The sequence below is a fragment of the Schistocerca americana genome, chromosome 9, assembly GCF_021461395.2.
Source record: "Schistocerca americana isolate TAMUIC-IGC-003095 chromosome 9, iqSchAmer2.1, whole genome shotgun sequence".
Taxonomy (NCBI): domain Eukaryota; kingdom Metazoa; phylum Arthropoda; class Insecta; order Orthoptera; family Acrididae; genus Schistocerca; species Schistocerca americana.
In genome coordinates, this window is record NC_060127.1 from 41,291,972 (window position 1) to 41,319,119 (window position 27,148).

Genomic DNA, 27,148 nt, shown 5'->3' on the forward strand with positions numbered 1-27,148 from the left:
CACCGTTGATTGGAAAATGTAATCATACACTGACGTCATTGAGTTATGCATAATTTTCCTCGTCTGGTACTGATATCTTGTTACTTTGTTTCTCTCTGTTAAGATGTCACCCGTGGCAGAACGCAAACTTCTCTATGGAAATGACACAGACCAGTGTCTTTTTATGATCGAGTGTTATTCTGTGGTTTTTGCGAGCTTCCGTTCTGGCTTGCCTAAAGGACGGTGCGGTCTTCGATCGCGTGAGTTTGCCAGTTATCCGCTCCGCAATGGAACAAGTCTGCTGACCTCTGTAGCGGGGTGTGTTATCGCCTCGCGAGAGATTACAGGTTTTCCTGCTTGGCACGGAGTCACCTCGACGCAGCTGCGAGTCGCGGGTCAAGGTCTGCACCCGCGTTTCTCCGCAACACCCGTCGGTGAGGTTTTGTTTACTTTCCGACGCACACCAGCCGGCGGGCAGCGTATAAATGGACAGAGCTGCCCTTCTTCCCTGGACTGTCGCCGCCGCCACACCGCCAAGATGTTTCTGCCACGGGGTGTTCTCTCTGCGTTCGGTCTCGCCATCTTGTTTCACGCACAAGTAAGTACTTCCCAATGTCTTCCTTCGTTCCTTAGCAGGAAATTCGAGGATCACTGTAAAAGTGATGGGCGCTTGTTTCTCCATACAATTTTATCAAGACAATGAAAAAAAAATTTGCAAGATACTTGATGCCTAACAAACGGATCCTCATGGAATCGCATAACCAAATTTACTTCCTATAGAATTAGATTAGTGCCCATACATCTATTTTCTAATGCAGTATGCAACAGATCTCAAATGAATAAGTACACTACTGGCCATTAAAATTGCTACACCAAGAAGAAATGCAGATGATAAACGGGTATTCACTGGACAAAAATATTATATTAGAACTGACATGTGATTACATTTTCACACAATTTGGGTGCGTAGATCCTGAGAAATCAGTACCCAGAACAACCACCCCTGGCCGTAATAACGGCCTTGATAAGCCTGGGCATTGAGTCAAACAGAGCTCGGATGGCGTGTACAGGTACAGCTGCCCATGCAGCTTCAACACGATACCACAGTTCATCCAGCACGGCGTTCCGAATTACTCTCTTGAACCCACCGATTCCCTATTCTGCTAACAGTCATTGGATCTCGACCAACGCGAGCAGCAATGTCGCGATACGATAAACTGCAATCGCGATAGGCTACAATCCGATCTTTATCAAAGTCGGAAACGTGATGGTACGCATTTCTCCTCCTTACACCAGGCATCACAACAACGTTTCACTAGGCAACGCCGGTCAACTGCTGTTTGTGTATGAGAAATCGGTTGAAAACTGTCCTCATGTCAGCACGTTGTAGGTGTCGCCACCGGGTCCAACCTTGTGTGAATGCTCTGAAAAGCTAATTATTTGCATATCACAGCATCTTCTTCCTGTCGGTTAAATTTCACATCTGTAGCATGACAACTATGTGGTGTAGCAATTTTAGTGGCCAGTAGTCAAAAAAAAGGAAGTAAAATGAAAGTACGGAAAAGTCGGAATTGAAGATTAAAAGATTTCCTATCACTGCTAAGTATCCAGCAACTAAAATTGCAGAATGGTTTCTTGATCATAAATAGAGAAATACGTGTTTTAGCAATTGCGGAAATTTAACTCCTATGGAGGTAAATGGAGTCGTCGTGTGACTAGGGCCTCCCGTGGGGTAGACCGGTCGCCTGGTGCAAGTCTTTTGAGTTTCCGCCGGTTCGGCGATTTGCGCGTCGATGGGGATTAGATGACGATGATAGAGACAACACAACACCCAGTCCCTGAGCGGACAAAATCTCCGACCCAGGCGGGAATCGAACCCAGTCCCCTTGGAATGACAGTCCGTTGCGCTGACCACTTTTTTTTTTTTTTATTTTTTATTTTTTTTTTAAAAATCTCATTTTGTTCACTTTTGTTCGTTGCGTCTGCTCGGGGCGGACGTCGTAAGACATCCGTTTGAAGTTCGTTGTTGATCGATTAACTCAGTTTTTTTGTTGGAGAGGGCAGCTAACCCTCTGACCGAACACGCTGAGCTACCGTGCCGGCTACTAACGGGGCGGATGTTGCATGGAGGTCTAACTGTGAATGAAAGCTTTCTTGAAAATAAATCATTATTAAAGAAGTACCAGAGCAATTTAAATCAATGAAAATTGGAGTTTGACTTGCAACTTAGAACTAAAAAATAAGTGTTTCTGTCTATTTCGAAGTTCAACCCCTAAGCTTTTATGGAAATAAAACGTGTCACTATGAAAAAATTTTCAAAGCTAAAGCTGTGAAAATTTGTATTGCGCTTGTCAGTTACAAATAAAAAAAATATGTTTTTCAGAGTTTTTTTTTGGAAATACAACCTCTGACACAGTGATGTATGCACTCCGTCTTCCGGTCACAAGTGGCCCATCTGGACCATCTGACCGCCGTGTCATCCTCAGTGGAGGATGCGGATAGGAGGGGCGTGGGTCAGCACACCGCTCTGCCGGTCGTTATGATGGTTTTCTTTGACCGGAGCCGCTACTATTCGGTCGAGTAGCTCCTCAATTGGCATCACGAGGCTGAGTGCACCCCAAAAAATGGCAACAGCACATGGCAGCTGGATGGTCACCCATCCAAGTGCCAGCCACGCGCGGCAGCGCTTAACTTCGGTGATCTCACGGGATTCCGTGTATCCACTGCGGAAAGGCCGTTGCCGACATAGTGATATAGGGAATGAAATTTTTATGAAAGTATTTCGTCATATAAAAAATTTTCTTTTAATTTAAATTTATGAAAATCGGTTTGTGGCTTGTAAGAAAAAGTATGTTAGGGGATGAGACTCTCTATGAAACTGCCACCACGAGAACTCATAAGGCAAGTTCAACAAGGAGCTCCGGCTCCAGCTACCAAAACCGCTTTTTGGTCAGAAGCGCATCCGGAAAAGACTCTGCTTCTATGGCTGAAATTAGCGTGGAAAGTTTAGGTGATGTTGCGTTTTGTGAAAAACATAATTCCATTAAATAAAAAAAAAAAACTGTTGAGACCATACAGTCTACATAAGCAAAGCAGCGGGTGGTAAGCTAGTTTACTATGAAATGGAAATTTCAACCAAAGATATTGTGTCATAATTGTGTAAATGAAGCCGCACGGAGTGGCCGCGTGGTTTGAGGCGCCGTGTCACGGTTTACACAGCCCCTCCCGCCGGAGGTTCGAGTCCTCCATCGGGCATGGGTGTGTGTGTGTGTGTGTTGTTCATGCATAAGTTAGTTTAAGTAGTGTGTAAGTCTAGGGACCAATGACCTCAACAGTTCGGTCCCTTAGAAATTCACACACATTTGACCATTTTCGTCTAAATGAAAATAAAATGTTTTTGTTTCCACTCACTAATCGCATGAAAATGAACTATAATTTGCAGAGAGATAAGAAACGATATATCCTGAAAAACGTAGGTAGATAGAGAAATAAAAAAAAGTATTTTTTCTATTCGATCTTACACATTTTGGTAAGGAATTTTAATTTGTTTTAACGACTTGCATTTTCATACAGTTAATAACTGAAATTGTCAAAATGTTTTGTTTATTAAAAATGATTCAAGAATATGAAGAAATCACATTACGTAACAATTTGATCTGCTTTACAGTATGGTCTATTTTGGTCGAAGATCATTTTCCAGCACGGACTCCTACGAACAGTCTAACATTCTGCGTGGTGTCTGTTTGTTCTAAGTCGTGTCTCCCTACGACTTTCGCGCAACGACGCTCTGAGCGTGTTTTTTAGGGAATTGACTAGTTTGAACATGGGACCTGTTGCTGGTAAGGAGACGCCAGACCACACATGACATGTAGAGTTCAGAAGAGTTCAGTGAGACTAGCGATGATATAATCAAATACCTAATGATTTCAGCGTCAGCTCCACTACACTCCCTGTAAAACAATCTTAATACTAACTAAATGTAGTGGAAGGGGTTCAAGGCTTTCCTATTTTTAGTTTGCAATTAAGTTTACCATTGGAAATTTTATTCTACTCACAAAACATTGTTTATAAATTGCACTATTGATAAAAGGAAATATTTTAATACAGGATGATAAAAACCAACTGCATTCAACAAAAATTTGAACGAATATTCCCTGAATGGGTTTCCAAGTTCTACAATGGATCGAAGGATGACCTATCACATCTATAATCTATGTTTGAGTTAAGTTTCATAAAAGAGAAAACTATCAAAACGGTCTACAGTGACCCTCAATTATGTTTAGTTACTTATTTAACTTGTCGTAAATTACAGTGGCTGATGTGGCTTCTCAATAATTATATAACAGAAAAATCATTGGGTTTCAGATTTTAACTTCTAATGGCAAATGTGTATACCATGAGCTTTAATTGACGATCGACACTAGTATTACGCAAAAAGGGGATGTAACAGATGAGACTTCTGCAGTTCTGAGTGAAGCCTTATGACTCTTATGCGGCATCGCGTGTGTTCATTACCTTGTCGTTGGTTAGGCAGCGTCAGGGTGCGGCGGGCGGCGCAGCTCCACACACCTCGCTGTCTCGGAAGCAACTCTCTCTAACTTCTCCTTACTACAATTTACTGAAGTTGGTTTAAGAAAAGCTATCTGGCTGTGTTTTCAACTGACCAATCAGGGTCTCAATGTTAACCTTAAGCTCTGCGTACAAAAGTTCTGTCTATCCAATGAGAAACATATTTTTCGTGGTGGGGAAATGTTTTTAATGTTTGCAACGTAACAGAGACGCGTATAGTCTCACGCTAAAACTTTCAGCTGATGTAGCCCTTTTAGTGTTACAGTAAGATCTATACTGTTCTTCTGGAAGGCTCTATCTTTTAACATGGGCTGGGGGGGGGGGGGGTGGTCCTGGCGGTCAGCCGCGATGTGGATGTCCGTCCCTTATCATCGGGCCTTCTAGCTTAACACGGTCTGCTCTTGGCTTCTGTTCCCGTTTCTTCCCTCGGAACTGCGTCTGTTTCACAGTGGGAATGTATCACATGCATTTAGGCGTTCTAGTGTTAGTCTGTGGTATTCCATTTGCTCACTTGTTGATCGTATTATTTAATGTCAGGATTTATTCGGAGCTATGTGACATACTGCCGGATTATCTATCATGTCAGGGTTTTCATGGAAGGTGTTGGATTTGCCTGACACCTTACAACAGTTATGTTGGCATTTTTCGCAATGTCTAGCAGGAGTCAGCCCAAACAAGTACTGCTCATCATGTTTTTCATGCTGCACCAAACTTTGTCTGTTTCCCAGTATAAACAGAAATCATTTCTTAAAGCAGAATTTTTCGTCCTCACTCGATAGGGCGGCCCAAAATCACTCTAATGCGATATTCGGTTTGGTGACATGCATTAACAGTGACAGTAAAACGAGGAGAGTAGCCGTTACTCCACGACCGACTGAGCAACCGCGCCATCTACCAGCGACACTGAGTGCGGGCCAGAGTGGCGTGCGAAACGACCAAACTGGCCGAGGACTGGAATGCTGGAGTTGCAGATGTTCTGCGTACTTTACAGTCGGCATTAATAAGTATCGATAGAACACGTGTCACAACAGAACAATTTGAAACCGCTCTGTTGCATGACCACATAAAATTCCGCTTTAAATACAATCTTGTTTCTACCGGGAAACAACTGACGTTTTACATTCACATTGGGCATTGCATGGAATATGGGAGAAGTAGTAATTACCTGGGCGCACTCTATTTCCACATTTCGAAAACGAAACTACAACATATAAATCTTGCTCTTGGCAAAAATCTGCACTGGGTATTGGTTCTTCAAAAATGGTTCAAATGGCTCTGAGCACTATGGGACTTAACATCTAAAGTCATCAGTCCCCTAGAGCTTAGAACTGTTTAAACCTAACTAACCTAAGGACATCACACACATTTTTGCCCGAGGCAGGATTGGAACCTGCGACCGTAGCGGTCGCGCGGTTCCAGACTGTAACGCCTAGAACCGCTCTGCCACTCCGGCCGGCCACCGTCACCAATTTAATCTGCAGCTGACCAGAAGAATACCTCTACTTTCGACGTTTCGTAAAGGAACACAGCGAATCGAGCACGTAACCGCTGTGCAGTATCCATCCAAGAGCACAAGATTTCTCCAGATGCGCGAAATTGAGGAGATTAGCACGCCTGTACCGAGGACCGGCATGCCTTCCCGCTCGGGAAGCAGCGCAACAGACCGCGTGGCTAGCCAGGTGGGCTCCCTTAGGGTACTTCCACATTTAATAATTCTGCTCCGTTCAGAGCGCCGTGCAAAGTTGTATCCGCTAATAAGTCCTGAATCCATCACAAATCTGGTCGACATTCTTATTTTGTTCACTAAGCGACTGCCGTACACGACTTTTACCTACGCCAGGGAATTCACAACCAGACTCTTGCCTTTGTCCGTCTTCAGTGCGTTTTATCGTGTAAGGCAGTTTCATCATGTATGTGTACTGCCAGTCGTTACGGAAGATATTATGTTACAGGTATTTGCTGATAACACAGCGACAGTTGGCGTCTACTATGAAACGCTAAGCCCAGCGTGCAGAGAATTCTTCATAAACAAGCTGCTTCCGACTTATGGATATGCTCCAGATCGTATCACCGTTACACTGGTCCCATTTGGCAACACTGTGGTAAGTAACAGTTTCTCTCTACTTTCTACTGTTTAAGACGATTGAAACACAGTAAACTACACATAAAGCTTTATTTCACACCACTCGTTAGTGTTACATTACACACACACACACACACACACACACACACACACACACACACACACACACCTGCTGCAGAGGACAGCACATTCTACTCCATACATTTGCATCTACATACATAGCCCGCCAACCACTCTACGGTGCATGGCGGAAGGTATTTTGTACCACTGGTACTCTTTTCCTTTGCTGTTCCACCCACAGACAGAGCGCTAGAAAAACGACTTCCTATATGCCTTATAGTATTCTCAAAATGAAAAAATTCGACACATTTCAGTCTTACCATCATAGAAAGAGCTCATTCCTTATCAAGATCAAGCTTACGCCAGAAACAGACACCTTAAATAACACTTGATAGGAAATCAGCTGGAACGTTTTGTATTTCCTTTTCCTTTCTTAAAAAAATGAAGGTAACACATATCTTAATATCACAGCTTAAAAGGCACTTCCTAAAATACACAGCGAACAGCGCCACAAGTAAAAGCATAAGGAATTGCAAAGCATGAAAATGGGTATTACCCACATAATCAGCCATCTTCCCAATAAAAAAACACCTGACTAGTCAAGAAATAAATTACTGTCCAAGGCAAATGTGGATCCAAACCATTTTCCACAGCACAGCGACGCTCCAGGAGGTTCTACGGTGGGACGACCACTAGCCCAGACACAACTCACTTCAGCCTGGAGAATGCCAAATCCACCTGCCCGGCTGTACGAAGAAGCACTCCCTGTGTCTAACCACTTAGCGTCGAATGGCGTTGCCACAGTGGTAACATCGGTTCCCACCGGATCACCGAAGCTTAGCGCTGTCGGACTTGGCTACCGCTCGGGTGGGTGACCATTTGGGGTCTGCTGAACACTGTTGGCAAACAGTGTGCAATCAGCCTGTGAGGCCAGTGTGGAGTGCGTACTGTAAGACCTTCGGTACACACACCATCAGATTATTTGACTCGTCGCTCTAACGAAGTAGGCGAGTGTCAGCAATATGTCTCGTGGTCTTATCGTGGCGTGTTTATCTTCTGCCGTTAGGTCAGAAGATAGAAATGCCACTTGCACGCTTAGAGTAGCAGATTGACGGTGACCAACTTTAAACAGAACTTGATTACCAGAATGAGATTTTCACTCTGCAGCGGAGTGTGCGCTGATATGAAACTTCCTGGCAGATTAAAACTGTGTACCCGAACGAGACTCGAACTCGGGACCTTTGCCTTTCGCTGCAGAGTGAAAATCTCATTCTGGAAACATCCCCCACGCTGTGGCTAAGCCATGTCTCCGCAATATCCTTTCTTTCAGGAGTGCTGGTTCTGCAAGATTCGCAGGAGAGCTTCTGTAAAGTTTGGAAGGTAGGAAACGAGGTATTGGCAGAAGTAAAGCTGTGAGTACCGGTTGTAAGTCGTGATTCGGTAGCTCAGTTGGTAGAGCACTTGCCCACGAAAGGCAAAGGTCCCGAGTTCGAGTCTCAGTCGGGCACACAGTTTTAATCTGGCAGAAAGTTTCAGAACTTGATTAATTTTCACACACATTTATTAAAATAATAAAAAGCATACACATTACGTAACTTGATTTTGGATGCTGTTTACAATTGACAATCTGAAGTTCCTTTGGTCTTGGTACGTTAATCTTATTCTCACATATATCTGATACTTGACAAAAGTGTGTATTCATTTATCTTCAAGCTGTCTACAGGAATATGGTAATCTTATTAGGCGCAGACTGAAACTTGACTATAGACTGGTACAGACTGGTGCAGACAAATGCAGACTGGTACAGACTGACTAATCGGAGGTCTGTACACTCGTTATAAAACCTCGCGCGTTCATGTATCACTGCGCGAGTGTGATCCGCGAGGAGAAAAGGTTCTACGTTAGCAGCAATCTCATTGGCTGCGTTACATATTAATACACAGATCGGCAGAAGCAGAATTTGGTCCATCTCTAAGGCAGCGCCATCTCGTAGTGTGGAGACGGACGAGCGCTGCGCCTGCACTGTTGTGCTTAGCGGGGCGCGCTCTAGTGGGAAAATTGTGTACGCGCTGAAAACGCGGAACTATGTACACAACAGCCAGTTTAAGAGCTTCTTGACTGAGCAGTAGCGGCTCTGGTCACGGAAACTCACAACGGCCAGGAGAGTGGTGTGCTGACAAAATGCCATTCCACATCCGCTTCCAGTAACACCTAACGGCTGAGGATGACACAGCGGTCGGTCGGTGCCGCTGTGCCTTGAGAGGCATGTTCATACGGAGTTGGAGGCTATTCGCACCCGCCTCCCGTACTCGCCATCTTCCTGTACATCAGCAAACAGTTGTTAATTGGTGCTCACCCTGTTCGTCGGGACGTTTTTGTGTGTGGAGAATAAGAGTGGTCCACCTACTCTTCCATGGGGGACTCCATACCCTCGTCTCTGACGATTCGAGAAGCTGGACGTTCCTTCTGCGATATTTCAGCCACTGAACATAATTACTGGCAGCGCTGGTCACGAGAATGTACGACCATGCTCTGGACAGCCACTTGGCTCTACCGAGAGGGAAGACCATCGTGTTTGGAGTATGGCTATGGCGCATTGCATCTGCAGCAGAAATCTGAGCAGCAGTTGGCACAACTGTTACAGGTGGATACTTGAAGGACATCTCCGACCCGCACGGCATGTAGCGTGCATTCCAATGATCCCGAACCACCACCATTTGCGACTTCAGTGGTGCCAAGTGAGTACTCATTCGAGGGCAGGGTGGAGGTCTGTTGTGTTTGTCGATGAAAGCTGGTTCTCTCTCTCGGTGCCAGCGATGGCCATTCGTTCGTTAGGAGGATCCCAATGGAGGACTTTCAACCAGACTGTCTGCGAGCTAGGCACACTTTACATACACCTGGAGTTACGGTCTGGGGTTCGATTTCAAATGACAGCAGGAGCACTCTCGGGGTCATCCCACGCACCCTGACTGCAAATTTGTACGCAGCCTGGTGATTCGGCCTGTCATGCTGTCATTAATGAACAGCATTCCAGAGAGTGTTTTCCAACAGGACAACGCTCGCCCACATACCGCTGTTGTAAACGAACATGCTGTGCAAAATGTCGACATGTGCCTTGACCTGCTCGAACACCAGATCTGTCTCCAGTCGAGCACAAATGAGACATGATGGGGCAGCAACTCTCCAGTCATTACATCACGCATTTATTTTCTGCAAATCCTCATTGATATGTTCACAACTTTCGTTTGATACTACTTTCCTGTAGACTACAGCATCATCGGCAAACAGTCAATACCATCAACCATATCGTTCATGTAAATCGCAAAAAGCAGCGAACCTATTACGCTGCCCTGGGGCACAGTTGAAGTTACCCTTGTTTCTGTTGAAGTCTCCGTGATCAGGACGATATAGTGCTCCCTGTCTGTTAGAAAACGTTCTATCCAATCGCATATCTCATCGGATAAACCGTAAGCGCGCACTTTTTGGAGCAAGCGACAGTGCGAAAATGAGTCGAACGCCTTTCGAAAGTCGAGAAATATGGTATCTACCTAGGAGTTGGTATCTAGAGCCTGTTGTATATCATGCACAAAGAGGGCCAGCTGTGTCTCGCATGACCGCTTTTTCCTAAAACCGTGCTGGTTTCTGCAGATCAGCTTCTCAGAGTCTAGAAAGGTCATTACGTCTGAACACAACAAATCGATTTCAGTGAAACGGGCCAGTAACTATGTGCATCCGATTTTCTACCCTTTCTTATAGATTGCTATGACTGGGCCTTCTTCCAGTCCCATGAAACCTTCATTGCTCAAGACCACGGCGCACAATTTCCTCTCCCGAGCGATCTTCTGACGACACCACGCGAATCGTGTACCTGTCCCCACTGCTGATAAACAGTTCGCAACAGTTCTTGTTGACACGTCTGGGCTCACAAGCTTTCTCATGAGCCACTTGGTAGCTGTACCATTCGCCTCTGCTGCCCTTGCAATACCACGATACTGGTGGGCGTCTGCGCTGCGTCAACGTCCAGAACGTCACCTACGGTTCATGAGAACGTTCACGTGACTGCTGATGTCAGCATCGTTATACAACTGACGCAGCACGTCCAACGTGTGTGGTAATTCTCCAAAAGAACCATCCCGCCACGGTCTGATCCCTGTCACTCACGCTCATTTGGCTGTAGGTGGCACGAGAGCCTGTCCGTGGCATGGTTGCCTGCCTGCTTCACACTTTTGCACCATACTGAGCCTTCTGGGTGGGAGCATTCCCGATTAGAGTGTAGAGACAGACGGCGCTCTCGTAGCTGCGCCACTTGCTGTGGGATAACATTCAGTGTCAGTACATCTACACTCACGCTCATAAATTAAGGATAACTGAAGAATGTGGTGCCACACAACGTGGCACTATGAAAAACTGGCGCTGATAGCATAGGCACATAGGGAATACACACGACACAGATCTGTAAGTCCACGCTATTGGTGATAAGTTGAGAAAACTGTCCAGAAACACATGTGCTACGAAACGCCACTGTTTCCTAAGCGTGTACCCCGACATCAGTATGGGATATGACCACCATGCACACTACACAGGCCGCACAACGGGTTGGCGTACTCTGGATCGGGTGGTCGAGCAGCTGCTGGGGTGTAGCATCTCATTCTTGCACCAGTGCCTGTCGGAGCTCCGGAAGCGTCGTAGGGGTTTGAAGACGAGCAGCGATACGTCGACCGAGAGCATCCCAGACGTGCTCGATGGGGTTTAGGTCTAGAGAACAGGCAGGCCACTCCATTCGCCTGATATCTTCTGTTTCAAGGTATTCCTCCACGATGGCAGCTCCGTGGGGCCGTGCGTTATCATCCATCAGGAGGAAGGTGGGACCCACTGCACTCCTGAAAAGGCGGACATACTGGTGCAAAATTACGTCCCGATTCACCTGACCTGTCACAGCTCCCCTGTCAAAGACATGCAGGGGTGTACTGTTCAGACTATACCTGAACTCGTCCGTGAACATAACCTAGGACCACTGTTCCAGTGACGTTGTACTGTGTTCCTGATACCAGGGGTCAGTGGAATCCACCTTGTAGGTCTCTGGGCGAATAAATTATGTCTGTTCAGTCTTCTGTAGACTGTGTGTCTGGAGACAACTGTTCCAGTGGCTGCGGTAAGGTCCCGAGCAAGGCTACCTGCAGTTCTCCGTGGCCGTCTGCGAGCACTGATGGTGAGATATTGGTCTTCTTGTACACTGTGGACGTCCCGTACTGTAGCGCCTGGACATGTTTCCTGCCTGCTGGAATCGTTGCCATAATCTTGACATCACACTTTGCGGCACACGGACGGCCTGTGCTACGACCTGCTGTGTTTGACCCCTCCTAACGTCATCAATATGTGCTCTTTGAGCCATTTTGAGCACACAGTCACCATTAGCACGTCTGAAAACGTCTGCACACTTATTCGCTGCACCGTACTCTGACATGCACCAACACACCTCTGCGTATGTGGACTGCTGCCAGCGCCATCGTGCGATGACCGCAGGTCAAATGCACCGCATGGTCTTATCCGGAGGTGATTTAAACCCGCAAAGCGCCCACCAGAGCGTTGTTTCATCACGTATCAGCATTATCTTCAATTTATGAGCATGAGTGTATCCCAGGTCTCATATGCCGTCACGGATGGAAATCGACGTCGTCTTTCCAGGTGTGTGAATTTTTTTCTTTTTTGTTTTTTTAGCAGTGTACAGAAACTCAGCTACAGATTCGATGACTTGTTACTAATTAATGAAAAGCACCAAGAAATGACGGAAGATTCTCTTAACTTTGTTACTAACTTATGCAGTTTTTACTTGCTTGTGTTTATTACAGACTGTGTGTGTCAATTGCTTTTACTTTCACAGGTTAATAGCACGAATCCTATCACTTTCATATGCGAGCACGGTGAAAAGGAGTGTGAAGGACTCAAAATCCACTCGTGTGCCGTAGCCCTCGTCCAAGACCAGAACTCGCTGCTAAGGCTGGCGGAGTGCACGATCCGCAACCAGACAGACCCAGAAGCAATTCTGACTGAGGTAAGCCAGCCGTGAATTCGCATCGATTATCGTTCAGTCGACTCAGATTGGCTGAGCTCGGGCGGTGAGAACGACTTAACCAAGCGCTCCCCGCCTTTGTAGCCTTGCAGATATTGCTTCTTATTTTTATAGTTTTTTATCTTCTAATTAACCAGCTGCGGGCACGTAATAAATTCAGGCCCTCTCCTTTCCTTGTATTCTGTTATTGCAGTACTCCTTCACCTTCTCCCTATGTTGCCTTCTCCTTTCTTCTTTCCATGTTGTTCCGAATTTCTTATTTTATTTCCACTGAAAGCCTTCTGAATGTAGTATTTTATTGTTAAAAAGATTTGGTTCTGCTATTTCTGATTTTTTATTCTAATTTTTTTTCTACTCCTTTCCTTATTTCTATAATTCATGCTGTTGTGATTTCTTCTTCCAGAAATACAGAAACATTTATTTCGCGAGCCTGTTCTCATTTATTCGGTAGAGGTGTCCAAAAAAGATTAATCTTCTTGTAACCATTGCTTCTGATATTTCCTTTGTATTTTTGTCGATCTCCTCCCTACTTATCATTTTCCAGGTTTCTGTAGTTTGTATTGCGTCCATCATTTTTTTCAACAATGCATCTTCCAGGGACCTCTCTCCTATCCAGCTTATAGTTCATTGTTAGGCATTAAGATCCATATAATATTCTGGTAGTATTATTATGGTAATGTATTTTAGTTTTGTTTTTCTAGATATGTATTTCTTGTTGTAAGTATCCTTTGTCAGATCATATGCTCCCTCCTTATCGTTACCTCTTACATATATTTCAAAATTTTCTAGTTCCTTCTATTGTATAGCTTCTCCCAGATATTTAAATTTACTTACTCGCTCTATTTTACCTACCTGTTTTTCTATGAATTTTGGTGCATTTTTTTATATTTGGTATGAATTTGGTTTTTTTTCAACTTAAATTTTGAGACCAGATTTTTCACTACTTCTTCCAGAAGATTCATTTGAATAACTCTGTCTCTTGTGTTCCAAAATCGGCTCCAAAAGCCAGGCAGTTTACCTTAATTCCATGTGTCTTCCTTCGTGGAATTATTGATTCAATTTTGCGATCTTTCTAGCTCCAAATTCTAGATCCTTACTACACTACTGGCCATTAAAATGGCTACACCAAGAAGAAATGCAGATTATAAACGGGTATTCGTTGGACAAATATGTTATACTAGAACTGACATGTGATTATATTTTCACACAATTTGGGTTCATAGATCCTGAGAAATCAGTACCCAGAACAACCACCTCCGGCCGTAATAACGGCCTCGATACGCCTGGGCATTGAATCGAACAGAGCTTGGATGGCGTGTACAGGTACAGCTGCCCATGCAGCTTCAACACGATAACACAGTTCATCAACAGTAGTGACTGGCGTATTGAGCCAGTTGCTCGGCCACCATTGACCAGACGTTTTCAATTGGTGGGAGATCTGGAGAATGTGCTGGCCAGGGCAGCAGTCGAACATTTTCTGCATCGAGAAAGGCCCGTACAGGACCTGCAACATGCGTCCGTGCATTATCCTACTGAAATGTAGGGTTTCGCAGGGATCGAATGAAGGGTAGAGTCACGGGTCGTAACACATCTGAAATGTAACGTCTACTGTTCAAAGTGCCGTCAATGCGAACAAGAGGTGAGCGAGACGTGTAACCAATGGCACCCCATACCATCGCCAGTATGGCGATGACGAATACACGCTTCCAATGTGCGTTCACCGCGATGTTGCCAAACGCGAATGCGACCATCATGATATTGTAAACAGAACCTAGATTCATCCGAAAAAATGACGTTTTGCCATTCGTGCACCCATGTTCGTCATTGAGTACACCATTGCAGGCGCTCCTATTTGTGATGCAGCGTGAAGGGTAGCCGCAGCCATGGTCTCCGAGGTAATAGCCCACGCTGCTGCAAACGTCGTCGAACTGTTCGTGCAGATGGTTGTTGTCTTGCAAACGTCCCCATCTGTTGACTCAGGGATCGAGACGTGGCTGCACGATCCGATACAGCCATGCGGATAAGATGCCTCTCATCTCGACTGCTAGTGATACGAGGCCGTTGGGATCCAGCACGGCGTTTCGTATTACCCTCCTGAACCCACCGATTCCATATTCTGCTAACAGTCATAGGATCTCGCCCAACGCGAACAGCAATGTCGCGATACGATAAACCGCCATCGCGATAGGCTACAATCCGACCTTTATCAAAGTTGGAAACGTAATGGTACGCGTTTCTCCTCCTTACACGAGGCATCACGACAACGTTTCACCAGGCAACGCTGGTCAATTGCTGTTTGTGTATGAGAAATCGGTTGGAAACTTTCCTCATGTGAGCACGTTGTAGGTGTCGCCACCGGCGGCAACCTTGTGTGAATGCTCTGAAAAGCTAATCATTTGCAAATCACAGCATCTCCTTCCTGTCGGTTAAATTTCGCGTCTGTAGCACGTCATCTTAATGGTGTAGCAATATTAATCGCCAGTAGTGTATTTTTCCTAGAACGCAGTGAAACAGTAAACGGGATGATCCGTCCCCTTGTCTAATAGCAATTTTTATTTCAAATGGCCGAGATAGTGCTCCTACAAATTTATCTTTAGATATCGTCAGTGTTAGTGTTTCAAGAATTGAGTTCGCTGATTTTGCCTTATAGTTTGTTCACTTGACAAATAAACAAAAGATGTTATGTGGACATGTGTCCGGAAACGCTTAATTTCCATATTACAGCTCATTTTAGTTTCGTCATTATGTACTGTACTTCCTCGATTCACCGCCAGTTGGCCCAATTGAAGGAAGGTAATGTTCACTTCGGTGCTTGTGTTGACATGCGACTCAGTGCTCTACAGTACTAGCATCAAGCACATCAGTACGTAGCATCAGCAGGCTAGTGTTCATCACGAACGTGGTTTTGCAGTCAGTACAATGTTTACAAATGCGAGGTTGGCAGATGCCCATTTGATGTATGGATTAGCACGGGGTCAATAGCCGTGGCGCGGTACGTTTGTATCGAGACAGATTTCCAGAACGAAGGTGTCCCGACAGGAAGACGTTCGAAGCAATTGATCGGCGTCTTAGGCAGCAAGGAACATTCCAGCCTATGACTCGCGACTGGGGAAGACCTAGAACGACGAGGACACTTGCAATGGACGAGGCAATTCTTCGTGCAGTTGACGATAACCCTAATGTCAGCGTCAGAGAAGTTGCTGCTGTACAAGGTAACGTTGACCACGTCACTGTATGGAGAGTGCTACGGGAGAACCAGTTGTTTCCGTACCATGTACAGCGTGTGCAGGCACTATCAGCAGCTGATTGGCCTCCACGGGTACACTTCTGCGAATGTTTCAGCCAACAATGTGTCAATCCTCATTTCAGTGCAAATGTTCTCTTTACGGATGAGGCTTCATTCTAACGTGTTCAAATCGTAAATTTTCACAATCAACATGTGTGGGCTGACGAGAATCCGCACGCAATTGTGCAATCACGTCATCAACACAGATTTTCTGTGAACGTTTGGGCAGGCATTGTTGGTGATGTCTTGATTGGGCCCCATGTTCTTCCACCTACGCTCAATGGAGCATGTTATCGTGATTTCATACGGGGTACTCTACCTGTGCTGCTAGAACATGTGCCTTTACAAGTACGACACAACATGTGGTTCATGCACGATGGAGCTCCTGCACATTTCAGTCGAAGTGTTAGTACGCTTCTCAACAACAGATTCGGTGACCGATGGATTGGTAGAGGCGAATCAATTCCATGGCCTCCACGTTCTCCTGACCTCAACCCTCTTGACTTTCATTTATGGGGGCATTTGAATGCTCTTGTCTACGCATCCCCGGTACCAAATGTAGAGACTCTTCGTGCTCGTATTGTGGACGGCTGAGATACAATAAGCCATTCTCCAGGGCTGCATCAGCGCATCAGGGATTCCATGCGACGGAGGGTGGATGCATGTATCCTCGCTAACGGAGGGCATTTTGAACATTTCCTGTAACAAAGTGTTTGAAGTCACGCTGGTACGTTCTGTTGCTGTGTGTTTCCATTCCACGATTAATGTGATTTGAAGAGAAGTAATAAAATGAGCTCTAGCATGGAAAGTAAGCGTTTCCGGACACATGTCCACATAACATATTTTCTTTCTTTGTGTGTGAGCAATGTTTCCTGAAAGTTGGCCGTACCTTTTTGTAACACCCTGTATAATACTTTGTATGCGTGTAAATTCAGCACGAGTTATACTTTGTAAATCCATGTGGATTTGTACATAAACGCTTTTATCCCTCAAGAAAATTTATTGTTGTTTATTGTTGGGTTTGTTTTCAGTGTGCCACGACCCTGGGGATCGAATGGAGGCCGATAGCGGACTGCGCCAAGGCGGCGAGGGGCAGCCAACTGCTTAAACTGAACGGAGACAAAACTAAAGAGCTGAACCCAGGAGTTGAGGAACTACCCACCATCACGTTGAACGGGGTGAGTGGGTGACAGACCACGACGGAAATTATCCTTTTTATTCGCCGCCTATTTGAACGAGGTTTTATTTTCGGTGAAATTGCTTGGTTACGATGATTACAACGATCATGTGTTCTGCTAATTAGGCAGGTCTATCACCGCACAACACAGCATTCTTCAAGGTTGAAGCACCTGTTTGGGGAGATAATGCTGCGGAAAGAGACTTCCGCCGAGAATGGGGCTCTCGTCCCATATGCGGCTTTTCGCAGATGGCAGGTTATTGTCAGCATCTTCAGTCCCAAGAATGATTTGATGAAGCTCTCCAAGCTTCTCCATCCTATGCAAGCATCTTCATTTCCAAATAACTGCTGCAACCTACATCCTTCAGAATCTGCTTACTGCGTTCACCTTTTGTGTCCGTCTACGATATTTATATTTACGTCCCACCCCCCCCCCCCCTCCCACACACTCACACTCCACTCCAGTACAAAATTCGTAATCGATTAATGTCTCACAATGTTCCCTATCAATTCATCCCTTCTTCCAGTCAAGCTGTGACAAAAATTTCTTGTCTCCCCAGTTCTATTCAATACCTCCACATCAGTTACATGATGTCAGCCCCGATAGCTGATTGGTCAGCGTGACGGATTGCCGTCCTACGGGCCAGGGCTCGATTCCCGGCTGGGTAGGAGATTTTCTCCGCTCAGGGACTGGGTGTTGTGTTGTCTCATCATCATTTCATCCCCATGCGAACATGTTTACTGATTCTGCTGTAACACCAAATTCGATTGTGATTTTATCTGTTGTTTCTCTATCTCTGAAATGAAATGCTTTCTAGAAGTTACTTATTATAAAGTCATTTCTCATGCAGTGGCCTACCCAATTTCTTTTGGTCCTCTAAACTGTTTCCAGTATTTGTCTTTTCTCGTTCAGCTTTTGTAACACAATAACACTCTTTCCTACATCTGCCCATTGCACACCGCCCATTCATCTCCACTTCTACATCTCAAAAGCTTCTACGTATTTCTACTCTCTTCACCGTATTGTTCCTTTTTCGTCACAATAGACGATAGCACTCCATCTAAACCACATATCTTTTCTTTAACAGTTTATTTAAAAGACCATGGAAAATACACCTCCTTGTGTAAGACACAATTCTGCAATAGCAATCCTTAATTTTATCTCTTGATTAAACATCATGTTTCTAGCAATTTTGCAACCTATGTACCGAAGTTATCAACTTGTTCCACTACCTCATCACTAATTTTTACTTTTAATTTTCGTTGATTTCCTTGTAAAAATCATTGGCTTAGTCTTCTTCACATTAATCTTCATCCATATTCCACACAGCTGGTGCCTAGCCTTTTTTCTGCTCCAGAGCTGGCGCTGACTGTTGTGGACACCCTGCACATTAAAAACTGGTCATATTACTGATTTTCATAACTGTCTTAAACTCCTGTTATCTTTCTATCCACCAGCTGTGTAAATAATTAAAGTGGAATGCATTAAATTTCATATATCATCCAGTGGAGCGGTGCCTTGATTGGAAATACGGAAGCGTCCGATCCCGCCCGTCTGCTTTGACCCATGACGTCACAAATATGGCGGAAACGACCATAAACCATGAGTCCAATATGGCACATATAAAGTCGTTACGTACACATTATGAGGAACAAATACATCGAAAATCAAACACACACAAGTTCCACAAAACGCCTAATGACACTAACGGTACAAGCGCGGGAAATAGGGGGTTTTAGGGTGGGGACATACTAAATATAAACAAATTTAGACACCCACTCCCACGCAAAACGACGAAAAAAACCGATATCACAAAACTCCCCAAATAACACATCATCATCTGGAATCGGACACTTCCCTTGACCTAGGGGTCGACCGAAGCGTCCGATCCCACCCGTCGGCTTTGAGCAGCAACGGAAGGCTGTTGTGGTGTGTGACGTCACGACGGCGTGGGAAAATAGTTTGTGAGAGTGGCGTGTTTGTAGCTGTCGTTTTGGTACGATCGGTGGTGCTCTCTGGTGGTGCGTTAGGTGATGTTTTTGGTTTAGTTTACGAGTGTGGTGTCGTGTGTGAATTTTGGTAAATTGATTTTTTTATGTCTTTGGTAGGTATGGATATGACTGACAGGGTCAACAGTTTTCGGTTGTCGGCTATGATGGGGGGCAGTGCGTTATCTCTAATAAAATTTCTTCAACTATTCGAATTTTTGGATGAAGTCGTGTTCAGTATGTCGTGAAGAAATGGGGCTTACCTAAAGTTCCGGCGTCTCGGACAAGGGGCAGCGGTATGTGGAGCGACAACCGAAAACTGTTGACCCTGTCAGTCATATCCATTGCTTTAATTACACACACAGAATTTAAACAACTTTAAAATGTTTTGTCGTCGTCCCCCCCCCCCCCACCCCCCCCCCCCCCACCCCCCCCCCCCCCCCGCCCCTATGAACCACAGACCTTGCCGCTGGTGGGGAGGCTTGCGTGCCTCTTCGATACAGATAGTCGCACCGTAGGTGCTACCACAACGGAGGGGTATCTGTTGAGAGGCCAGACAAACGTGTGGTTCCTGAAGAGGGCAGCAGCCTTTACAGTAGTTGCAGGGGCAACAGTCTGGATAATTGACTGATCTGGCCTTGTAACACTAACCAAATCGGCACTTGCTGTGCTGGTACTGCGAACGGCTGAAAGCAAGGGGAAACTACAGCCGTAATTTTTCCCAAGGCCATGCAGCTTTACTGTATGGTATTAGCGAAGTTCGGTGGGAGGACGCACAAGACTTTTGGTCAGGTGAATACAGGGTTACAAATACAAAATCAAATAGGGGTAATGCGGTAGTAGGTTTAATAATGAATAAAAAAACAGGAGTGCGGGAAGGCTACTACAAACAGCATAGTGAACGCATTATTGTGGCCAAGATAGACACGAAACCCACGCCTACTACAGTAGTAGTACAGTTTATATGCCAACTAGGTCTGCAGATGACGAAGAAGTTGAAGAAATATATAATGAGATAAAAGAAATTATTCGGACGGTGAAGGGAGACGAAAATTTAATAGTCATGGGTGACTGGAATTCGATAGTAGGAAAAGGAAGAGAAGTAAATGTAGTGGGTGAATATGGATTGGGGGTAAGAAACGTAAGAGGAAGCCGCCTGGTAGAACTTTGCACAGAGCATAACTTATTCATAGCCAACACTTGGTTCAAGAATCATAAAAGAAGATTGTAGACATGGAAGAAGCCTGGAGATATTGACAGGTTTCAGATAGATTACATAATGGTAAGACAGAGATTTAGGAACCAGGTTTTAAATTGTAAGACATTTCCAGGGGCAGATGTCGACTCTCACCACAATCTATTGGTTATGAACTGTAGATTAAAACTGAAGAAACTGCAAAAAGGTGGGAATTTGAGGAGATTGGACCTGGATGAACTGAAAGAACCGGATGTTGTAGACAGCTTCAGGGAGAGCATTAAGGAACGATTGAGACGACTGTGGGAAAGAAATACAGTAGAAAAAGAATGGCTAGCTTTAAGCGATGACATAGTGAAGGTAGCAGAGGATCAAGCAGGTAAAAAGACGAGGGCTATTAGCAATCCTTGGGTAACAGAAGAGATATTGAATTTAACTGATGAAAGAAGAAAATATAAAAATGCAGTAAATGAAGCAGGCAAAAAGGAATACAAACGACTCAAATATGAGATCGACAGGAAGTGCAAAATGGCTAAGCAGGGATGGCTAGAGGACAAATGTAAGGATGTAGAGGCGCAAATCACTTGGGGTAAGATAGATACTGCCTACAGGAAATTTAAAGAGAACTTTGGGAAAAAGAGAACCACTTGCATGAATATCAAGAGCTCAGATGGAAACCCAGTTCTAAGCAAAGAAGGGAAAGCAGAAAGGTGGAAGGAGTATACAGAGGGTCTATACAAGGGCAATGTTCTTGAGAACAATATTATAGAAGTGGAACAGAATGTAGATGAAGATGAAATAGGAGATATGATACAGCGTGAAGAATTCGACAGAGCACTGAAAGACCTAAGTCAAAACAAGGCCCCGGGGGTAGACAACATTCCATTAGAACTATTGACAGCCTTGGGAGAGCCAGGCCTAACAAAACTTTGCCATCTAGTGAGCAAGATATACGAGACAGGCGAAATACCCTCAGACTTCAAGTAGAATATAATGATTCCAATCCCAAAGAAATCAGGTGTTGACAGATGTGAAAATTACCAAACTATCAGTCTAATAAGTCACGGCTGCAAAATACTAACGCGAATTCTTTACAGACGAATGGAAAAACTGGTAGAAGCCGACCTCGGGGAAGATCAGTTTGGATTCCGTAGAAATATTGGAACACGTGACGCAATACTGACCCTACGACTTATCTTAGAAGAAAGATTAAGAAAAGGCAAACCTATGATTCTAGCATTTGTAGACTTAGAGAAAGCTTTTTACAATGTTCACTGGAATACTCTCAAATTCTGAAAGTGGCAGGGGTAAAATACAGGCAGCGAAAGGCTATTTACAATTTGTACAGAAACCAGATGGCAGTTATAAGAGTCGACATGAATGGGAAGCAGTGGTTGGGAAGGGAGTGAGACAGGGTTGTAGCCTCTCCCTGATGTTCTTCAATCTGTATATTGAGCAAGCAATAAAGGAAACAAAAGAAGTTCGGAGTAGGTATTAAAATCCATGGAGAAGAAATAAAAGCTTTGAGGTTCGCCGATGACATTGTAATTCTGTCAGAGACAGCAAAGTACTTGGAAGAGCAGTTGAACGGAATGGACAGTGTCTTGAAAGGAGGATATAAGATGAACAACAACAAAAGCAAAACGAGGACATGGGAATGTAGTCGAATTAAGTCGGGTGATGTTGAGGGAATTAGATTACGAAATGAGACACTTACAGTAATAAATGAATTTTGCTATTTGGGGAGCAAAATAACTGATGATGGTAGATGTAGAGAGGATATAAAATGTAGACTGGCAATGGCAAGGAAAGCGTTTCTGAAGAAGAAAAATTTGTTAACATCGAGTATAGATATAAATCTCAGGAAGTCGTTTCTGAGAGTATTTGTGTGGAGTGTAGCCATGTATGGAAGTGAAACATGGACGATAAATAGTTCGTACAAGAAGAGAATAGAAGCTTTCGAAATGTGGTGCTACAGACGAATGCTGAAGATTAGATGGGTAGATCACATAACTAATGAGGAGGTATTGAATAGAATTGGGGAGAAGAGGAGCTTGTGGCACAACTTGACTAGAAGAAGGGATCGGTTGGTAGGACATGTCTGAGGCATCAAGGTATCACCAGTTTAGTATTGGAGGGCAGCGTGGATGGTAAAATCGTAGAGGGAGACCACGAGATGAATACACTGAGCAGATTCAGAAGGATGTAGGCTGCAGTACGTACTGGGAGATGAAGCAGCTTGCACAGGATAGAGTAGCATGGAGAGCTGCATCAAACCAGTCTCAGGACTGAAGACCACAACAACAACAATAAGGTTGTTCCGCACAGCTCATTCTACTGGTGTGTGAAACGTCATTTCTAATATTGTGGCCGGCCGTTGTGGAAGAGCGGTTCTAGGCGCTTCAGTCCGGACGCGCGCTGCTGCTACGGTCGCAGGTTCGAATCCTGCCGCGGGATGTTCTTAGGTTAGTTAGCTTTAAGTAGTTCTTAGTTGTAGGGGACTGATGACCTCAGATGTTAAGTCCCATAGTGCTTGGAGCCATTTGAACCATCTAATATCGTATTTGAAGTTTCCCCTACTTCAGTATTTGTCATTCTTTCGATTTTAGCCCGACACTATGCTTTCGTGGCCAAAACCCTGTTTCTCTTCTGTGAAGCATATACAGCACATATTTTCACATTATGAAAATTATTCATTCCTTTTCTTTCAATTTATTCTTTTTTAAATTAGAAATTGCTGATTTTTGACGGTCGTATATATTTAAATGTAGATTATTAGCTCGACACTAGCGGTGTTTGTAATCACCTTCAACTGACTTCCTGTTTATCTGCTTTCAGAGCCAGAACGATGAAACACAATTACGCACAAACCTCTGGAATGAGATTTGTAAAGTGTTGGTAAGTACTATATAAGAAATAATATTAGTGAACACTTGTTTCATAATCAAGGTAGATTTCATTTGCTTAAGTTTATATTAGACTTACGTTATATTGCTGAGAATATTTAACTGAAATAGACAAATAACTGTAATAAGTCGATTTTATTGATATTCCCATTATCAAGTGGACTTATTTCGATCAAAATACCAGTATACACACACGCATGCACACACACACACACACACACACACACACACACACACACACACACACACACACACATCCTCTTCTTATCCTCTTCTTATCTGCATTAGGGAACAGAAGGTTGTCCTCCAGCGTCAGTGTCAACAAACAGGGAGGATATTCGGATCTGCCTGGTGCAATTGGTGTCATGTAAAGTGGAGTAGGTGTGGGCTGCCACAGAGCTCTGTTCTCGTCAGCGTTTAATGTCAGCACACGACTTTCGGAGAAAGGATCAAGTCTTAACAGCCACAAAATGCAGTGCACGCATTTTCTGGCACATAGCTCTTGTAAAAGAAAAAAATTATTGTTCCAAGGTGACCAAAGAGTCAGTGAAATCTACCATTTTAAATTCTTAGGACTGTGAATAGATCAAAAATTTACTTGGGAGCTTAGGTTCAAGACCTTGCGCAGGTGCCGAATGCTGCAATCTCCACTATATCTCACACTGAAGCATTCTAGCTCCTTTGCTTAATTTTATTATCATTCTATTATTTTCTGTGGTATCAAATGTTCGAACAACTCTGTGCACCCATCAAGACTATTCTTAGGGCAAAAAAATGGTATTCAGATTGGTCTAGTGCGTCAGCTCACGAACTTCATGTAAGACATCGTTCGGGTGCCTCTGAATTATAACTCTGCCATCTCTGTACACATATTCCATCACGGGGTTTGTTGTTCACAGTACTGACTTAACTGGGTGAAACCGCAACATGCATTCAGTGAACTCTAGGCTCTCAGACAACACTTGCATTTAGATACTTCTCAAGTACTGTACAGAATGCAATCAGTTTCAATAGCCTTCCAACACAACTGAAAAATTGAGAAAATTTAATAATACAACCTAAGCCTTCAGATGTAAGTTGTAAAACTTCCTTGTGAATAACTTCTTCTATTCTGTACAGGAGTTCCTTCTGGTAGATATGAACTTTCCTTTGTAATGTCTTGTTTATTTCTCTACTCTCATAATTTTTCTCTGTTTTAATAATTCTTTAATTTTATGAGTATTGATATTTGTAAATTTTCAAATCAGTATTCTGTCGTATACATACTGTTTCATTCCATAACAGTGTGTCATGTCTCACATTGTCCAAGCCACTTTAAAAAAAAGGGTCACAAAATAAGTACAAAATGTAATATAACTAACAGACCCAGTAACGCAGTTGCTAAAGATGTAGGAGAATTCGATACACGTCCTATTCTCCTTCTTCTCCTCTTTCTGTACACCTCCTGCTCCCCCTCTCTCTTTACATTTCCGACTTCCTCCTATTTATGTCCATTTCCTCCCCCTGCCCTCTCTGTCCACCTCCTATTAACACCTCTCCTAGACTCTGAGTCTCGTTTATTGTTATTGAAAGTTCAGATTCCGTAGTAGTATTCTAATCATATGCCGATAAGACATCAATAAAAGTTTCCTGTTCTTTGTGAAAACCGAATGTGAGGAGGAAAACAAAACAAGTTGTTGTGAGCACAATTTTTGCTTAAAATATATATAGAGAGAAAATATATGTACGGGAGAAACATTTTGTTTGATGGTTGAAGCGCCTGTTTTTGTAGTTAATACTAACTGCTAATAATAAAACAAAACCACACGTTTTCACAGCAGAGCAGAACACTGCACAACATTCTCTTTCTTGCAGTCGCTTTTAATAGAGTGCCTGTACACTGTTGTCTCAAAAAGTGTAGTCTATGATCGACTGAATGATTATTAGAGTATCGTGTCAAAATTTTCAGTAAATCGGTCAAGAACTTCTCGAGAATTTCGGTAGCAACGCATCTGTATAGTTGTATATATATCATATATATATTTGTATGCCATATACATTTAAAAATATTTAGCTTATGTCTACCTGAACACTTATTAGACTATTGCGTTAAAATTTGAAGTAAATCGGTCAAAAACTTTTCGAAATTTTTCATAAAAACATTTCCCCTTTGTATAGTGCATTTAACTTTATACACCACATATATTTAAAAATGTGTGAGCTATGTCTGTCCGAATATTTATTAAAATATCATGTAAAAATTTGATGTATATCACTCAAGAACTTTTCCAGATATTTGCTAACAACTTTAAAAAACAACTTGTCTTTACATGGTATTATACATAACAATATTAAGAAACGATTAAAAGTGTTTCATATATTTATCGGATTTGTGCCATTGTTACAGAATCGAAGGGTAGATTAGTCTGTTAACTCATTAGACTGAATGAATATGTCAACTCCATCAGAATCAGGCAATGAATCTTTATGTATACACCAAATTTCATTATGTATTGTTATTGTTTGAGAGAACTCTAATGTGTGAAGTAAGACTAATTGACAATGTGCAAATTGTTCCAGCAACCGAAGCCTTCAACTTGTCCATGACTTGAATCACGCTCCAGTGGCTAACACGAAGGAATAGAAGACTATGGCAGAGCACGGAATCTGATTGTCAGCCCACATTATATTACTGTATAAAATAAAATGTTATTATGAACATATATAGTCACTGTTTCATTCGTTGCTAAATACAGAACTATTCATAAGGCCCAAAAACATTTTGTGACCATTCAAATTTTAAATATGATACAAGTAACTGCTTACAATGATCTTAACCAGGACTGAGGAAAGATACCAAACTAAAAAAGAACAGGTGGAGTATGACAAGTGAGCAGTACACCATATAATCCTTTGAAAATGTTACACTGAAATCATTGTTAATAGACTAGTTCGAGTCACTGGAGCTAAGCCTTAAGTCTCCCTTCACAATTATTACCCTCCCCACTTGCCCAGTGGCACCCACCACCAAACTGTCACATTTTAAAACGCTCCTTCACACCTCAGTATGTGCCCTATCTCTTAGTTTCCCCTTACATTTTAATTTAAGGCCACCCATTCATTATTTTCGAGAAGCACGTGTGAAAACTGCATGCACGCTTAATATACTGAAACTTGTTGAAAAACCTTTAGCGTAATACCATGTAACATCACATCCATAACGTCTTGGGAAGTAGCGTCATAAAACTCTTTCTCACTATTTAGATCAGTAGATCTTCTATTGTTTCTCAATCTTCACGCATAATCTTCAGTAGTCATGTGTAGCATCATATTTAAAACGTTTATGTTGTCATTTTGTTCGTCCTATTTGCTGTCCACATTTTACTTAACACATTAGACTACATTTGGTATTAAAATTACACCTTTAACAAAACATTTTTCATTTATTATTTATGTATACATGTTTCGACACCTATGTGTCATCTTCAGTGGGTCTACCTTTATTCCTCTAAAATACTTCACAAAAGATTTGACTGGTTTACTGTTTTAGACCTTAAAATATGACTTGTGCATTCCTATCCGAGCAAGATGACATAAGTCTACACACCTGTTACATACATTCAGAAGAGACTTCGTGACACATAAACCACACTCCAGTTCTAAGAGTCGAAGTACCTTAATGGAAAGCATTGGCTGAGATGGGAGTGAGACACGGCTGTGACCTCCCCCTTATGTTATTCACTTTGAACACTGAGAAAGCAGTTCAGCAAACAAAGGAGAAAACTTGGAAACCGAATTAATTTTCTGGCAGAAGTAACAGTGACTTGCAGATTTGCTGATGACATTGCAATTCTG

At 43.3% G+C, this 27,148-nt stretch overlaps 1 protein-coding gene across 1 annotated transcript; it reads left to right on the forward strand.

Annotated features, from left to right (window-relative positions):
- The first annotated feature begins 421 nt into the window (after nucleotides 1-421).
- LOC124551258 (gamma-interferon-inducible lysosomal thiol reductase-like) lies at nucleotides 422-26,016 on the forward strand. Its single transcript, XM_047126258.1, has 6 exons — nucleotides 422-577; nucleotides 6,501-6,650; nucleotides 12,573-12,743; nucleotides 17,079-17,225; nucleotides 23,247-23,306; nucleotides 25,874-26,016. The coding sequence occupies exons 1-6, from the start codon at nucleotides 518-520 to the stop codon at nucleotides 25,898-25,900; spliced, it is 615 nt and encodes a 204-aa protein (XP_046982214.1). The 5' UTR covers nucleotides 422-517; the 3' UTR covers nucleotides 25,901-26,016.
- The last annotated feature ends 1,132 nt before the right edge of the window (nucleotides 26,017-27,148 follow it).